The sequence below is a fragment of the Rana temporaria genome, chromosome 3 (assembly GCF_905171775.1).
Source record: "Rana temporaria chromosome 3, aRanTem1.1, whole genome shotgun sequence".
NCBI classification, from domain to species: domain Eukaryota; kingdom Metazoa; phylum Chordata; class Amphibia; order Anura; family Ranidae; genus Rana; species Rana temporaria.
The window spans coordinates 424893546-424911772 of record NC_053491.1 but is presented as its reverse complement, the minus strand read 5'-3'; the positions used below and the strand labels follow the sequence as shown (position 1 = coordinate 424911772).

At 42.7% G+C, this 18227-nt stretch overlaps 1 protein-coding gene across 7 annotated transcripts in view; it reads left to right on the top strand.

Annotated features, from left to right (window-relative positions):
- NSD3 (nuclear receptor binding SET domain protein 3) overlaps positions 1 to 18227 on the top strand; it is a 198281-nt gene that overhangs the window by 80099 nt on the left and 99955 nt on the right. For all 7 annotated transcript variants that reach the window (XM_040346229.1, XM_040346228.1, XM_040346227.1 and 4 more), the window contains exon 6: positions 9202 to 9331. In XM_040346229.1, coding sequence (XP_040202163.1) covers positions 9202 to 9331 — 130 coding nt within the window. The remainder of the gene's footprint in view (positions 1 to 9201; positions 9332 to 18227) is intronic.

The following is an 18227-nucleotide window of genomic DNA, read 5'->3' as shown; positions in this document are numbered from 1 at the left end:
AGCAGTTTAGGGTACCCAAAAACGCATTGTTAGCGGAATCAGCCCAGATACCCGCTAGCACCTGCGTTTTCCCCCTCTGCCCAGCCCAACCCACCCAAGTGCAGTATCGATCGATCACTGTCACTTACAAAACACAAGACACATAACTGCAGCGTTCGCAGAGACAGGCCTGATCCCTGCGATCGCTTACAGTTTTTTTTGAAGCGTTTTCTACATTTGCTTTTCTATAGTCAGGTGCTTTTTTTACCTGTGAATCCTTACCATTGTACCACTAAATTTAGAGTCCAAAATGGCAAACCGAAGGTACAATGATAAGCAGGCCTTTGAGTTCATGTGCATGTCAGATAGTGAAGAGGAGGAGGTCACGCATCTGACAGATTCTGGCTCAGAATATGAACCCATTTACGACAGCGGCTCCATGTCAGATAGCTCGCACGACGAAGTTGAGGTCCCTGCTAAGGCCAGGCGTACCCGATCCCATTCTGATGTTGTTGAGCAGCAAGAACCGCAGGACCCTCGTATGGAGCAGAGATCCAGTACTAGCGCCGCTATTCCTTCTGGTGAATTGGCAAGCACCAGCGGCCTAGTACACCCTGGTCGTTTATCCAGCACTGCAGTAACACTTGGTGACGTGGCGAGTCCCATAAGTGCAGTTGAAGCTGGCGATGTGGCAAGCACAAGTAGTGTCCCGCTGCCACCAAGAAAAAGACAGAGACAGGCCCGTCGTGCCCATAGTGCCCTTCCTGTAGAATTTGCCTATCCTGATTGGGTCCCCACCACTTCTACAGCACCTGTACTTCCCCCATTCACTGGCCAACCCGGTATTCAGGTGGATACAGCGAACTTTATGTCACTTGATTTTTATTCGCTGTATTTCACGGAAGATCTCTATAGATCTATTGTGGACCAGACCAATTTATATGCTGGTACTTACATCGCCGCTAACCCCCAGTCTCGCCTTGCCAAAGAATGGAAACCTCTCGAGGTTTCCGAATTTAAGACCTTTCTGGGCCTTACCCTCAACATGGGCATACACAAATTTCCGTCATTGCGGATGTATTGGTCCACACATCCCATTGACCATATGTACATTTTCTCTGCTCACATGGCCAGGAGACGATACGAGGCGATCCTGCGGTTCCTGCATTTCAGTGACAATGCACTTTGTCGTCCACGTGGAGACCCTGAATTTGACCGGCTCTACAAAATTCGGCCCCTCGTAAACCATTTCAACGAACGTTTTGCAGCCTTGTTTAATCCCCAGCAGGTTGTATGCGTTGATGAGTCCCTGATTAAATTTGCTGGCCGCTTGTCTTTCAAACAGTACCTTCCCAGCAAGCGTGCCAGATACGGGGTCAAGCTCTATAAGCTCTGTGACAGGGCCACAGGCTACACATGGAGCTTTAGGGTTTACGAGGGAAAAGATAGTCAGGTAGAGCCGGAAGGATGCCCAGATTACATGGGGAGCGCTGGCAAGATTGTTTGGGACTTGGTGTCACCCTTATTCGGAAAGGGGTACCATTTGTATGTGGACAATTTTTACAGCAGCGTGCCACTTTTTAGCCACTTATTTGATCAACAGATTGGAGCATGTGGCACCGTGCGACCTAATCGCCGGGGCTTCCCCCAGCGGCTTGTAGATGCCCGTGTTAGGCCGGGGGCGAGAGCCTGCTGCAGATGTAAAAATTTGCTCGCTGTGAAGTGGCGGGACAATAGGAATGTTTTCGTTCTTACCACCCTTCACGCAGACACGACAGTCCAAATTCGTACGGCGACTGGTGTTGTGGAGAAACCCCTCTGTGTCCACGAATATAACCTTAATATGGGAGGGGTGGACCTCAACGACCAGTTGATGGCGCCGTATCATATTGCCCGTAAGACGAGACGCTGGTACAAAAAAGTGTCTCTACATTTATTTCAATTGGCTCTACTGAATGCTCATGTCGTATACAGAGCTTCAGGACGGAATGAATCCTTCCTTCAATTCCAGAGGGATATCATCACAGAACTCCTGTATCCAGGCGGTATTGTACCTCACCATCTCCTACCAAATGCAGTAAGCCGACTGCATGAGAGGCATTTTTCTTATGTCCTCCCGAGTACCCCTACCCAACGAGCCCCCCAAAGAAAATGTCGTGTCTGTACCAAGCGCGGATTTAGGCGTGACACCCGTTATTTTTGTCCCAAATGTCCTGGCAATCCTGGTCTTTGTATTGGTGAATGTTTTGAACGCTTCCACACACACGTTAATTATTAGTGTAGGGTGAAACATTTCACAGGCTAGGCACACTCACACAGGGTCTCCCAAGATGCCATCGCATTTTGAGAGACCCAAACCTGGAACCGAAAAGTTGAAGTTACAGTTCACAGTTACAAAAAAAAGTGTTAAAAAAAAAAAAAAAAAAAAGTAAAAAATAAAAACACACAAAAAAATATAAAATAAAAAAACCAAAAATAGTTGTCGTTTTATTGTTCTCTCCCTCTCTATTCTCTCTCTATTGTTCTGCTCTTTTTTACTGTATTCTATTCTGCAAAGTTTTATTGTTGTTATGTTTTTTCATGCTTGCTTTTCAGGTATGTAATTTATTTTACTGTTTTCAGGTACGCCATTCAGCTGTTGCGCGGACTTATTTATCTTGACAGCAACAGCGTTTGCTCCCACGATATATAAAGCCGCGACTCCAGTGCTGTAGGAGGTGATTTCACCACCACAGTTAAAAAAAAGAGCATATATGCCGAAGCATGCGGGCAGCAGGGGCGGAGGAGCGATTTTGCTCCTAATGCCGCGTACATACGGTTGACATTCCTACGGAGGCTTTCCCGTGGAAAAGTCTGACCATGTGTACACGGCATAGAAAAGTCCGACCGTGTGTACGCGGCATAGAAAAGTCCGACCGTACGCGGCATAACTTTTTTGCGGGAGGATGCCCCCATGCTTTGGCATATATATATATTTTAGGCACAGGTTGCGTTAAAAAATGTTTTATTTTTTACTATGTTTTTTTATAGGCATTTGCTTTGCAGGTATGGTATGATCTTACTGTTATACTGGAATGTTACTTTGTTTTAATGTTAACCATCATTTGCTTAGCAGGTACGCCATTCAGTTGCAGTGCGGATTTATTTAGCGTGACAGCAACAGCGTTTGCTCCCACGATATATAAAGCCGCGACTCCAATGCTGTAGGAGGTGATTTCACCACTACAGTTCAAAAAAGAGCATATATGCCGGAGCATGGGGGCATTAGGGGCGGAGGAGCGATTTTGCTCCTAATGCCGCGTACATACGGTTGACATTCCTACGGAGGCTTTCCTGTGGAAAAGTCTGACCATGTGTACACGGCATAGAAAAGTCCGACCGTGTGTACGCGGCATAGAAAAGTCCGACCGTACGCGGCATAACTTTTTTGCGGGAGGATGCCCCCATGCTTCGGCATATATAAATGGTGCATGTATGCCCATCATTAGAAGTGGGTGGATGAAGGGAGGTATTCTAATGGTGGGCATACCCACCGATCAATCTTTTTTTTGTTCAGCCAACAGACTGCATGAAAAAAAAAAAGATTACAATACATGTCCAACAAGAACCATCAACGTACTGGTATGTTGCAGGACTTTGAATGGTTATACCAGAATGATGCCTGCGGGTTTAGGCATCATCTTGGTATCATTCTTTTCAGCCAGCGGTCGGCTTTCATGTAAAAGCAGTCCTAGCGGCTAATTAGCCTCTAGACTGCTTTTACATTCAGTGGGAGGGAATGTCCCCCCCCCCAGATATAAACGGCGCCATTGAGAATATGGGAAAGCATTTTATCACACCGATCTTGGTGTGGTCAGATGCTTTGAGGGCAGAGGAAAGATCTAGGGTCTAATAGACCCCATTTAAAAAAAAAAAAGAGTACCTGTCACTAACTATTGCTATCATAAGGGATATTTACATTCCCTGAGATAACAATAAAAATGGTAAAAAAATAAATAAATGGAAGGAACAGTTAACAAATAAAATAAAAAAAGCGAAATAAATATATAAAAAAATAAAAAAATAAAAAAAAGCATCCCTGTCCCCCCCTGCTCTTGCGCAAAGACGAACGCAAGCGTCGGTCTGGAGTCATATGTAAACAGCAATTGCACCATGCATGTGAGGTATCACCGCGAAGGGCAGATCGAGGGCAGTCATTTTAGCAGTAGACCTACTCTGTAAATCTAATGTGGTAACCTGTAAAGGCTTTTAAAGGCTTTTAAAAATGTATGTAGTTTGTCGCCACTGCGCGTTTGTGCGCAATTTTAAAGTATGTCGTGTTTGGTATCCATGTACTCGGCCTAAGATCATAATTTTTATTTCATCAATAATTTGGGCAATATAGTGTGTTTTAGTGCTTTAAAATAAAAAAAAGTGTATTTTTTCCCCAAAAAATGCGTTTGAAAAAACGCTGCGCAAATACTGTGTGGAAATTTTTTTTGCAACACCTACCATTTTAATCTGTAGGGCCTTTGCTTTAAAAAAATATATAATGTTTGGGGGTTCAACTTTACTTTCTTGCAAAAAAATAATATGTTTTTATGTAAACAAACAGTGTCAGAAAGGGCTTTTTCTTCAAGTGGTTAGAAGAGTGGGTGATGTGTGACATAAGCTTCTAATTGTTGTGCATAAAATGCCAGGACAATTGAAAACCCCCCCAAATGACCCCATTTTGGAAAGTAGACACCCCAAGCTATTTGCTGAGAGGCATCTTAAGTCCATGGAATATTTTAGATTTTGACCCAAGTTGCGGGAAATATAAATATATATATATATATATTTTTTTTTTTGCGCAAAGTTGTCACTAAATGATATATTGCTCAAACATGCCATGGGCATATGTGGAATTACACCCCAAAATGCATTCTGCTGCTTCTCCTGAGTACGGGGATACCACATGTGTGAGACTTTTTGGGAGCCTAGCCGCGTACGGGACCCCAAAAACCAATCACCGCCTTCAGGCTTTCTAAGGGTGTAAATTTTTGATTTCACTCCTCACTACCTATCACAGTTTCGAAGGCCATAAAATGCCAAAATAGCACAAAAAAAACCCAAATGACCCCATTTTGGAAAGAAGACACCCCAAGGAAACTGCTGAGAGGCATGTTGAGTCCATTGATTTTTTTTTTTTTTGTCCAAAGTGATTGAATAATGAGAAAAAAAAAAAAAAAAAGAAAAATGTGTCACTAAATGATATATTGCTCACACATGCCATGGTTATATGTGGAGTTGCACCCTAAAATACATTCTGCTGCTTCTCCTGAGTACGGGGATACCACATGTTTGGGACTTTTTGGGAGCCTAGCCGCGTACGGGACCCCGAAAACCAAGCACCGCCTTCAGCATTTCTAAGGGCGCAAATTTTTGATTTCACTCCTCACTACCTATCACAGTTTCGAAGGCCATAAAATGCCAAAATAGCACAAAAAACCCCCAAATGACCCCATTTTGGAAAGTAGACACCCCAAGCTATTTGCTGAGAGGCATGTTGAGTCCATGGAATATTTAATTTTTTTGCCCCAAGTGATTGAATCATGACCAAAAAAAATTAAAATAAAAAAATGTACAAAACATTGTCACTAAATGATATATTTCTCACACATGCCATGGTTATATGTGGAATTGCACCCCAAAATACATTCTGCTACTTCTCCTGAGTACGGGGATACCACATGTGTGGGACTTTTTGGGAGCCTAGCCGCGTATGAGACCCCGAAAACCAAGCACCGCCTTCAAGATTTCTAAGGACATAAATTTTTGATTTCACTCACACAAATCTTGAAGGCAGTGCTTGGTTTTCGGGGCCCCGTACGCGGCTAGGCTCCCAAAAAGTCCCACACATGTGGTATCCCCGTACTCAGGAGAAGCAGCAGAATGTATTTTGGGGTGCAATTCCACATATAACCGTGGCATGTGTGAGAAATATATCATTTAGTGACAACGTTTTGTATTTTTTTTTTTTTGGTCATTATTCAGTGACTTGGGGCAAAAAAATTAAATATTCCATGGACTCAACATGCCTCTCAGCAAATAGCTTGGGGTGTCTACTTTCCAAAATGGGGTCATTTGGGGGGGTTTTGTGCTGTTTTGGCATTTTATTGCCTTCGAAACTGTGATAGGTAGTGAGGAGTGAAATCAAAAATTTATGCCCTTAGAAATCCTGAAGGCGGTGATTGGTTTTCGGGGTCCCGTACGCGGCTAGGCTCCCAAAAAGTCCCACACATGTGGTATCCCCGTACTCAGGAGAAGCAGCAGAATGTATTTTGGGGTGCAATTCCACATATAACCGTGGCATGTGTGAGAAATATATCATTTAGTGACAACGTTTTGTATTTTTTTTTTTTTGGTCATTATTCAGTGACTTGGGGCAAAAAAATTAAATATTCCATGGACTCAACATGCCTCTCAGCAAATAGCTTGGGGTGTCTACTTTCCAAAATGGGGTCATTTGGGGGGGTTTTGTGCTGTTTTGGCATTTTATTGCCTTCGAAACTGTGATAGGTAGTGAGGAGTGAAATCAAAAATTTATGCCCTTAGAAATCCTGAAGGCGGTGATTGGTTTTCGGGGTCCCGTACGCGGCTAGGCTCCCAAAAAGTCCCACACATGTGGTATCCCCGTACTCAGGAGAAGCAGCAGAATGTATTTTGGGGTGCAATTCCACATATGCCCATGGCATATGTGAGAAATATATCATTTAGTGACAACGTTTTGTAAAAAATTTTTTTTTTTTTTTTTTTGGTCATTATTCAATCACTTGGGGCCATAAAATTAAATATTCCATGGACTCAACATGCCTCTCAGCAAATAGCTTGGGGTGTCTTCTTTCCAAAATGGGGTCATTTGGGGGGGTTGTGTGACATCTTGGCATTTTATGGCCTTCAAAACTGTGATAGGTAGTGATAGGTAGTGAGGAGTGAAATCAAAAATGTATGCCCTTAGAAATCTTGAAGGCGGTGCTTTGTTTTCGGGGCCCCGTACGTGGCTAGGCTCACAAAAAGTCCCACATATGTGGTATCCCCGTACTCGGGAGAAGCAGCAGAATGTCTTTTGGGGTGCAATTCCACATATAACTATGGCATGTGTGAGCAATATATCATTTAGTGACAACTTTGTGCAAAAAAAAATCAGTTTGTCATATTCCCGCAACTTGTGTCAAAATATAAAATATTCCATGGACTCGACATGCCTCTCAGCAAATAGCTTAGGGTGTCTACTTTCCAAAATGGGGTCATTTGGTTTTTTTTTTTGCTATTTTGGCATTTTATGGCCTTCGAAACCTTGATAGGTAGTGAGGAGTGAAATCAAAAATTTGTGCCCTTAGAAATGCTGAAGGCGGTGCTTGGGTTTTGGGGCCCCGTATGCGGCTAGGCTCCCAAAAAGTCCCACACATGTGGTATCCCCGTACTCAGGAGAAGCAGCAGAATGTATTTTGGGGTGCAATTCCACATATAACCATGGCATGTGTGAGAAATATATCATTTAGTGACAACTTTTTGTAAACATTTTTTTTTTTTTTTTTTTTCGTCATTATTCAATCACTTGGGACAAAAAAATTAAATATTCAATGGACTCAACATGCCTCTCAGCAGTTTCCTTGGGGTGTCTACTTTCCAAAATGGGGTCATTTGGGGGGGTTTTGTACTGCCTTGCCATTTTAGCACCTCAAGAAATGAGATAGGCAGTCATAAAATAAAAGCTGTGTAAATTCCAGAAAATGTACCCTAGTTTGTAGACGCTATAACTTTTGCGAAAACCAATAAATATACGCTTATTGCGATTTTTTTTACTAAAGACATGTGGCTGAATACATTTTGGCCTAAATGTTTGACTAAAATTTAGTTTATTCGATTTTTTTTACTTTTTGTTATAAGAAAAATCATTTTTTTTCAAAATTTACGGTCTTTTTGCGTTTATATCGCAAAAAATAAAAATCGCAGAGGCGATCAAATACCATCAAAATAAAGCTCTATTTGTGGGAAGAAAAGGACGCAAGTTTCGTTTCGGTACAACATTGCATGACCGCGCAATTACCAGTTAAAGCAGCGCATTGCCAAATTGTAAAAACACCTCTGGTCTTTAGACAGCGTATTGGTCCGGAGCTTAAGTGGTTAAAAAAAAAAAAAAAAAAAAGTTTAAAACAAATAAACATGATATGCTTTCCTATCTATTTACAAATGCTAGCAACATGAGGATTAAAAATAATCAATGTTGATTGTAATGCCCCGTACACACCATCACTTTATGTGATGAAAAAAAAACGACATTTTCTGTGAAGTAAAAAAATGACGTTTTTAAAACTTCAATTTTCAAAGACGAAGTTGCCTACACACCATCGTTTTTCTCACAATGTTCTAGCAAAGCGAGGTTACGTTCCACCACGTTTTTCCATTGAAGCTCACTTCATAAGTAGCTTCTGGGCATGCACGGGTGAAAAAACTTCGTTTTAAACGACGTTTTTGCTACACACGGTCAATTTCTGTGAAGTAAAAGTCGACGTTTTGAAAAACGACACATAAAATTGAAGCATGCTTCAATTTTTTTTGGTCGTTTTTTAGAAGACATAAAACGACGTTTTCCCCCACACACGGTCAATTAAAGTGACGTTTTTAAAAACGTCATTTTTTTTCATCACATAAAGTGATGGTGTGTACGCGGCATGAGAGTGAAGTTCCATTTTAATTAAGAGCACTGAGAGTCATTTCTGTCTGCTTTTTCGTTCCTCTGCTACCAGCATGAGTCACTTCTGACAAGTTTTCCTGACACCAAGAGAAAAAAAGGTGACGGAGGAGGGATCTCCAGCTGATTGACAGCCTCAGCTCTGTTCCTGTGTGCTGTGTGAAGGGGGGTGTGTCCCTTCCCTCCAATCAGCTGTCAGAACTCTCCTCACTGAGCTCTGCAGAGTGTAATCGCAGCTCTCTGCCGCCTTTTTTCTGAACTCTCACAAAAGCTTTATAAATGAAGGAGTTTGAACGGATGTAGTGAAGAGAAGACTGCAGACTTTTTTAAGAATGCTCGTCCGACAGAAGCCAAGCCAAACGGGCCGGCTGCCCTACACACCCGTGTGTACTCGGCTTAAGTCTCGGAGCTTCACTTTTTTTTGTTACTTTCATTTTAGATTTACTGAATCTTAACATCTCCCTTTTCAGAGTTATGTTATAATATGCTTTGTGTTTGTTTTGAAGGGAGATGGAACCAAGCCGGAAATCACAATTAAATTGACGGAAAAGACGCCCACACCCTCCCCCAACTTGAAGGTTGAGAAAACGTCAGCACAACACACGCCTGCTCCTGAAACATCATCGGGGGCCACAGGTAGGCAAACTGCACGTGTCTGCCCCTAACACAACCTTCGTACTGCCAGAGTGAATGGGGGAGGGGGGAAGAGACTCTTGTGCCCAGCGCTGAAATCTATAGACTAAAATAAACGGAGAGAGAGAGAGAGGACATGCCCCCCCACTCAGTATTTTCTCTCTAAACTGCCTTCATATTTTTGTTATATGCTGCTTTTTGTGCAATAAACGATACAAAGATAATGTTTGCATTGTTGAATGGGTTTTCTGTTGTGAATGGTTATTTGGCTCAGAGGAAAGTAATATATATACAGACTTATTCCGTATCATTGTGCAGATAACAAAACTTATGTTGTTATATGACATTCATTTGTTATTTGCCCCAGGTATGCAGTAAGTCTGCATGTGATATACTGTATATGATATTTATACAGAATATATATATATAGATATAAATATATATATTAGTCTGCAGCTAGAACTTAAAGGGGTTGTAAAGATTTGTTTTTTATTTTCTAAATAGGTTCCTTTAATATAGATAGGGCTATAGATATCCCTAAGATCCGACAGGTGTAATTGACTTACACCGTCGGATCTTAGGATGCAGTACCTCGGCCGCTGCTGGGTGGAGTTTGCGTCGTATTCCAGCGTCGGGTATGCAAATTAGCAGTTACGGCGATCCACAAAGGTTTTTCCCGTCGTTACGTCGGCGCAAGTTTTAGTTTCCCGTCGCAAAGTTAGGGGTGCTTTAACATGGTGTAAAATTACTCCACCATGTTAAAGTATGCCCGTCGTTCCCGCGTCGCTTTTGAATTTTTTTTTCCCCGGCGTAAGTACGTTACGCACGTCGCGATTCACAAACACGTCGCGCCGCCGTAATTTCGCGCAAAGCACGTCGGGAAAATTGCGAACGGAGCAATGCGCAGTACGTCCGGCGCGGGAGCGCGCCTAATTTAAATGGTGCCCGTCCCATTTGAATTGGGCGGGCTTACGCTGGACGTGTTTACGATACACCGCCGCAAGTTTACAGGTAAGTGCTTTGTGGATCGGGCACTTACACTGAAAACTTGCGGCGGTGTAACGTAAACGTGTTACGTTACACGGCCGCAATTCTACTAGAATCTGGCCCTAAAAAACTGCAGATTCTGTGGGTGGGTCTGTTGTCTGGAGCTTGGTGGGTGGAGTCGTGATGTCAGAACACTCCCCGCCCACCTCTACACTCCCCTTGTCAATATGCATTTTCTCCTGTGTATTCCTTGCACTAAATTCTGCTATGATCACTAACATCCAGTCAAAATCCAGAAAAGTAACCACATGACTTCAGAAAAGGAGTGGGGGTGGGAATTAAAAAATAATGCCTGTCTGCAGGCTAGTGCATGAGATATGTAAATAACCTGTCACTCACAGCAAGGGGGAAGAACGGACTAAGGTTTTTTCTTGTAAGTCCGTTTTATTTCGCTGAACAATAAAAGAGGATTGCTCAGAGCTAAATTAACTCCGTGTGGCAAGACTGGGCACAGATAGGAAATCTTATACTGTACATTGTGACATCAAAAAATAAAAATAACATTTTCGGGTTTACATCCACTTTAAGCTAGTGCATTGTTGGTTCACTTACCTTTTCCTTCGATTTCCCTTCTAAATGTTTTTTTTTCTTAGTTTTTTTGTCTGAATTTCTCACTTCCTGTTCCTCCTCAGTAAGCTGTTCTAGCTGACTAACCCCCATGGATTATGGGGGCAAGCTTACTGAGGAGAAACAGGAAGTGAGAAATTCAGACAAAGAAAAAAAAACATTTTGAAGGGAAATAAAAGGAAAAGGTAAGTGAACCAACAATGCACTAGCTTAAAGAAACCTATTTAGAAAATAAAAAACAAACCTTTACAACCCCTTTAAAGATGTCTGAAAGATATTTTGAATATGGTTTTCTTTTGGAATACTTATTTCTGTTTATGGTAATCAACACAAACTCCTATTTTCTCACTGTTAGGTACTGGGTGGGCCTCCTATTTGGGGATAGATATGAGTTGGTAAGCTGTAAGTCAATTATAGAGGATCATCCACGATAACTTTTGTATTGTTGTGTCTGCGAATAATAGACAGTAGATATCTGTAATTGGGCTTGATTTGCCTGCAAGCAAATTACCAGTCATAGCACTAGCTGACAAAGAGTTTTTTCTGGTAAGCAGCTTTTATTTTTTTTCCACTAGCTGGTTTTATTACAGGTCTTTCGTGTTTCCATAATTTGCTCATATGGTTCATTCCAAGCACTAGATCTGGAAACTATGTAGGAAACACATCCCCCAAAAACAATGTGCTAGGAATTTATCATTGAAATTCACCATTTACATGAACCAGTCAGGCATTATTTCATGTCATCATTGCCAAATCACATTATTATATTAGGAAAAATAAAATGCTTCTCGTTTGCCGTGGATTAAAGAACACTGCTGCAACCTCACTCATGTGATTTAAGTCTAGACAAAGATCATATGGTTTCTGAATAACATTGTAGGTATTTCAAGTTGTCAGAGACTGCAGAGTTAATTGTGTTCAGACAGACACTTAGGCCCCGTACACACGACTGAGTTTCTCGGCAGAATTCAGCCAGAAACTCGATCGGAGCTGAATTCTGCCGAGAAACCGTGTGTACACTTTCGGCCGAGAAAGCCGACGAGTTCCTCGTCGAGCCAAATAGAGAACATGTTCTCTATTTCCTCGTTGTTCAATGAGGAAAGTTGGCTCGCCGAGATCCTCGGCGGCTTCACACAGAACTCGACGAGCAAAACGATGAGTTTTGCCCGTCGAGTTCCTCGGACGTGTGTATGGGGCCTTAGGTGTTGATTTACTAAAGGCTGTGCACTTTTGAAAGCGACACTGTTAATAAAAGTCAGTTTATTACTAAAATCTCAGTGTATATACTGTATGGTTATATCTGTTCTGCACTGGTTACTGGGCTGCTTTCAAACTGATCCGCAGATGCAGAGCAGTGCACCTGCACTGAGCCATAGACTTCTGTTATTACCTGTGCATGTGGTGAGCTTTCTGAAAGTGCACCAAACCTGCAGAATATAATAGAAGTCTATTGGAAAGTGCAGGAAAGCCAAAGGTACACTGTGGGTAAACTGCAGCGCATCAGTGTGAAAACAGCCTTGGGCCCCATTCACTCGGTCAGTCCGACCCAATTGGACCCTCCATTCATCTCTTAGGAGTGGCAGATGTAAACCGACTTGTGTCCTACCTCCAATCCGATCTGCTAAAAAAACAAGAGTATAGTGGGCTGTGTCTGTGTCCGCACGGACCTGCCATCTGCCTGCTCCGCTCATCGTGACCTGCGACCAGTTACCAAGACGCTTAAGTGGCCCCCGCTCTTCAAAAGGTTGGGCACCCCTGCTCTAGTGCTTAGTAAATGCTGACTTCCATCATCCAATCATGTGCAAGCAAAAATGCTATTTTTAAACATTTTCCTTGCACATGATTGGGTATTCTTTGTAAAGTGAAGCTTTACCTCATTTACTAAGCTCTGGAGCAACTGCACTTGCAAAAGTGCACAGTGTATTTATCTTTAGTAAATCAACCCCAATGTCTGATAAGCCTGCAGGGAGATTAGAGCAAAGCGCAACCACTGTTCAGCCTAACTATACAGGAAGCAGACCTTGGTGAAGTACACTTACATAGTTAGGTTGAAAAAAGACACAAGTCCATCCAGTTCAACCACAAAAAAATAAACAAACAAAATAAAAAACACAATACAATCCCATACACCCAACTCCATACCCACAGTTGATCCAGAGGAAGGCAAAAAAAAAAACCCCAGCAGAGCATGAGATCCAATTTGCTACAGCAGGGGAAAAATTCCTTCCTGATCCCCCGAGAGGCAATCAGATTTACCCTGGTACTTCCCCCATGTACATATGATATTAAAACAATATACAGTAAAACCTTGTATTGCAAGCATAATTCGTTCCAGAAACATGCTTGTAATCCAAAGCACTTGTATATCAAAGCAAATTTTCCTATTGGAAATAATGGAAACTCAAATGATTCATTCCACAACCATTTATTCATAGGTCCTTCCGTTTATAGTTCATATAAAAAGATTATAGCTCGGTGACCAGGTTGTGTAACTATAAAATGTCCATCCACAAATGGAAACCTCCCCAAGGGGATCAGAAACAAAATCCAGCAGGAGCTACAGAGTAGAGAAGAGAGGCGTCTCTAAGTGTCTTGTCTTGCAAAACGCTCTTAAACCAAGATTTTACTGTATAGAAACAATGGGCCAGATTCACAGAAGAAGTACGCCGGCGTATCTACTGATACACCGGCGTACTTTCAAATTTGCCGCGTCGTATCTTTAGTTTGAATCCTCAAACCAAGATATGACGGCATCTGGCTTCGATCCGACAGGCTTACGGCTTCGTACGCCTTCGGATCGTAGGTGCAATACTTCGGCGCCCGCTGGGTGGAGTTCGCGTCGTTTTCCGCGTCGGGTATGCTAATTAGCATTTTCCGTCGATCCACGAAGGTACGCATTCTCTTACGTCGTCGCTAGTCGGCTTTTTCTGGCGTATAGTTAGAGCTGCTATTTTGTGGCCTATAGTTAGACTTGCCATGTTAAAGTATGGCTGTCGTTCCCGTGTCGAATTTTTAATTTTCTTTTTTTGCGTAAGTCGTCCGTGAATAGGAAAGGACGTAAATCACGTAGAAGTTCAAAAAATTACGTCGGTGCGACATCATTTCGCGCAAAGCACTGCGGGAAATTTCAAAACAGAGCATGCGCAGTACGTTTGGCGCGGGAACGCGCCTAATTTAAATGATCCACGCCCCCTACCCGGATCATTTGAATTAGGCTGGCTTGCGCCGGAGGGATTTACGCTACGCCGCCGTAACTTTACAGGCAAGTGCTTTGTGAATCAAGCACTTGACAGTAAAACTTGCGGCGGCGTAACGTAAATGCGATTTACGTTACGCCGCCGCAGATGTACCTGAATCTGGCCCAATGTTTTAAGGGCTTATGCACATGGGTGTATTTTCCTGTAAAGCATAAACAAACATGCATATTTTAATAACAGATGTACAAAAAAATATATATAAATTACAGACTTATATAGGTGGTAATCAGCACATCCAACTCTGGCCGCTGGGCCCAGGTCTATGGGTGTAATGACCATTGGGGGTTCCCTTGACAGAGTGGGGGCAGAATATAATTTTTGGGGATACAAACTCGACATGTGATGCTTCTTCAGAAGCTTATCAGTATTTTTCACGAAATAAATGGCGAAAACATCAGTAAATATACATAAACCAAAATAAATCATCAAACATAAGATTTGTAAATCGAAAATATTTTCATGATCTCATAGCTAGGAGCAAGTATGCAAAAATGGGCATGGAAAGATGTGGGGATACATCAGGTATTCAAGAGTGAACAAGCAACCTAGTACCTCAAAACAAAGGTAGTGCATATAGATACAGTAGATGACCGGCACCAACACCACATCCAAAATCTGGAATATATCCTCTATATATATATATATATATATATATATATATATATATATATATATATATATATATATATATATATATATATATATATATATATATAGAACTGTCAAACTTGCCAGAAAGTAAGTATATGTATATAGAACGGTCATGAGGTATAGTTCCTCTATGTAGGTAATACAGCACGAAAGGGGAGACAGCACTAAAGAGCGGGCTTATGGCCAGCTCTCACAATTAGAATGTCATCTAAGCATTTAAAAAGGTATACAAAGGTATATGTCGGTTTTAGCCAGGCCATATAACATAAATTTGGACAGACAACACACAAGATAAAGTATATTTATTTTTACTACATTGGTACCTGTAAAGTCCATGATTCCTCTTTAATACAATTAATCTAGTTACTAGGACGTGCCACTTTCTACCATTATTTATTCACCCACAGTACCATCCAGTGGTGGTGTATCTTTGCTAGTCTATTTGTAAACATGCATGTGGGTTAAGGCTGCTGTAGTCTAAAGTGGTGCATGAATAAAGCCGTAAAGTCCTCAAATGGAGGTAGCGTTTGTTTGGAACATTACATCCGTATGTGTATACGCAGCTTTATGTAAGTAGTGCTGCATAGCTGCCTACAGCCACCTTTACCCATTAATGTCTATGGGAAGCTGTATGCAAGCACCAGGGGCCCCCAGGGAAGTAAAATATGGCCATTTGTTTATGCTGTACAGGCGAATGCGCCCATGTGCACAAGTCCTAATGCATTAATGCACACTTAAAGCGGTAGTTCACCCCCCCCCCCGACACATTTTACCATCGAGACAGGCATTGTAGCGCGAGCTACAGTATGCCTGTCCCGATTCTTTTAACCCCGTACTCACCTTGTACTCGGATATCGTAGATTTCGGCTCCCGCGGGGAATGGGCGTGCCTATGGAGAGGGAGGATGATTGACGGCCGGCCCTGGCACGTCACTCTCCCCGAAGACAGCCGGAGTAGGTCTCGGCTCTTCACGGCGCCTGCGCACAGGCTATGCGCACGCGTCGTGAAGACCAAGCCTATTTCGGCTATTTCCGGAGAAGCGTGACGCGCCAGAGTCGGCCGTCAATCATCCTCCGTCTCCATAGGCACGCCCATTCCCCGGTATCTTCGATGGACGACTACAAGGTGAGTACGGGGGTAAAAAATGCGGGACAGGCATACTGTAGCTCGCGCTACAATGCCTGATTTTAAGGTAAAATAAAAAAAATATTTTTTTTTTTGGTCGATAGGGTGAACCCCCGCTTTAAAATACGCCGATCCCTTTCACGTGTTTGCCTAAAAAAATGTAAAAAGGATAATGCTCCCTTTTAATAGATTGTTTGAGCCTTCATACTTGCAGTATTATTCTGTGACTTATCTCTACAAGGGTTAGTCATACTGGTCAGCCCCTGCTTAGTCTGTACTGTAAGATAGAGCTCCCAGTCCTTAACCATAGTGAAGGTGGAAGTCCCTGTGAGCACTAGATAAGAGTACAGTGGCCTCATAAAAGATGGACTTTTTAGACAAACACAAATGCTCCGAAAATTGCATGAGTTGTCAGAATCCCCAGAGATTAAAGTATAGGAAATGGCATGTGCTAGATATCGTAAGCCAGGAGCATTATATTGCTTGTAATAAAAGGCACCTTTTTACAGCCCAAATCTCACCTGCACTTAGCATCATGCTGAGATGTTCTGTGATGACAGAACCAAGGAAGGGGTCCATTGTGTACATTCTTGCCAATGAGAATGTGATATATTCAGCACCTCCATTTTCCTTTCACACATATATATGGAACACATCCCAAAGGGAATGTATTAAATGTTGACTTTTCCATTCCCCTTCCATTCTTAGATGTGTGAAATCATTAACCCTGTGTGGTACCCTGAGGAGGCTGGAGTGCAACCAGCAACCAGAGTGCAAGTCAGGCCTCGTACACACGACCGAGTTTCTCGGCAAAAACCAGCAAGAAACTTGCTGGGAGATATTTTTTTGCCGAGGAAATCGGTCGTGTGTACATTTCCGTAGAGGAAACTGTCGAGAAACTCGACGAGCCAAAAAGAGAGCATGTTCTCTATTTCCTTGACGGGAATGAAGAAAATTGGCTTGTCAAGTTTCTCGACGGCTTCACAAGGAACTTGACGAGCAAAACGATGTGTTTCGCCCGTCGAGTTTCTCGGTCGTGTGTACGAGGCTTCAGTCATGGCTTACGGAGCATGTGCGGTGGACTGGTCTCAGTGCTTGAGGGAGCCTGCTAGAGTAAGTAGTGGGGGCCCCACTGCGGGGGGGGGGGGGATTATTATATTTGAGATGGGCATTAAGTATTTAGTTTACTTTTCACAAAAATCTACTCTATGGAATGCTTATAATGCCAAAACAGGTTTGCCTCACTGAATGGATCATGGCATTTTACTGTGACTACAGCCATGGGCGTAGCATAAGGGGTTGCAGGGGTCACAGTCACATCCCCGCCCCTAGCTCCAGGGGGCCCCTGAAGCCTCCCTGTCATAATATCATATCCTTTACAAAGTCCAGGTCCGGTCTGCCCTAGGGCCCCACAGCTAGGCTCCAGTACTGGGCTTCCACTTTGCCTTCCACAGTCCACACACCTCTGTTCTCATTGGCTGGGGATAAGCTGTGAGACATTTTCTGAATGGAGAGGAGCACGGGGTGAGAACAGCCCAGGATGGGGAAGTGTCTGTGCTGTGTGCATGGAATGGTAACCAAGCTCGGTGATATAAGAGGAGGAGAGTGCCATCTTGTAGCCACGATAGGGCCGATGTCACTGGTGAGGTAAGACACTGATCAGTGTCTCCTAGTCATTAGCTAGGATTCTCTGTACCCCCCTCACCTGGGGATGTATGCTTACCCCACTTCCCTGACAACTGGGGAAAAGACACACACCTCTGGGAGGCGACCTTCCCCCAACACTTCCCAACACTGACAGAAAAACCTTCAGAAATTGCTAAAACAAATCCCTTAAAGGGCTTGTAAAGGAATTTTTTTTTTAACTTAATAGCTTCCTTTACCTTAATGCAGTGCTGTTTTCACGTCCTCATTGTTCGTTTTTGCTCTCAAGTTGCTGTAATTCTTCTCTGATCTCCACACTTCCTGGTTGTCTGTTTCCTGATAACCACAGTGCTGGGAGCTTTCTCTCTGTGGTCACTAACTTCAAGGAGGTGTGATTACTGTGTGTCTAAAACCCCACAGCACCTCCCCTTTGGATCAGTTTCGTTTTCCAAACCATCACTGCTCTGTGGCTCTGTGGCTCTGTACAGCAGAGAGGCAGGAAAAAACCTGCAAAAACGAAACTAGAAACTACAGGCACATTATATGATTGATTTTTATCTATTTTTAATCGTTTTTAAAGGGAATCAGTTAACTATTATGTCTCTATA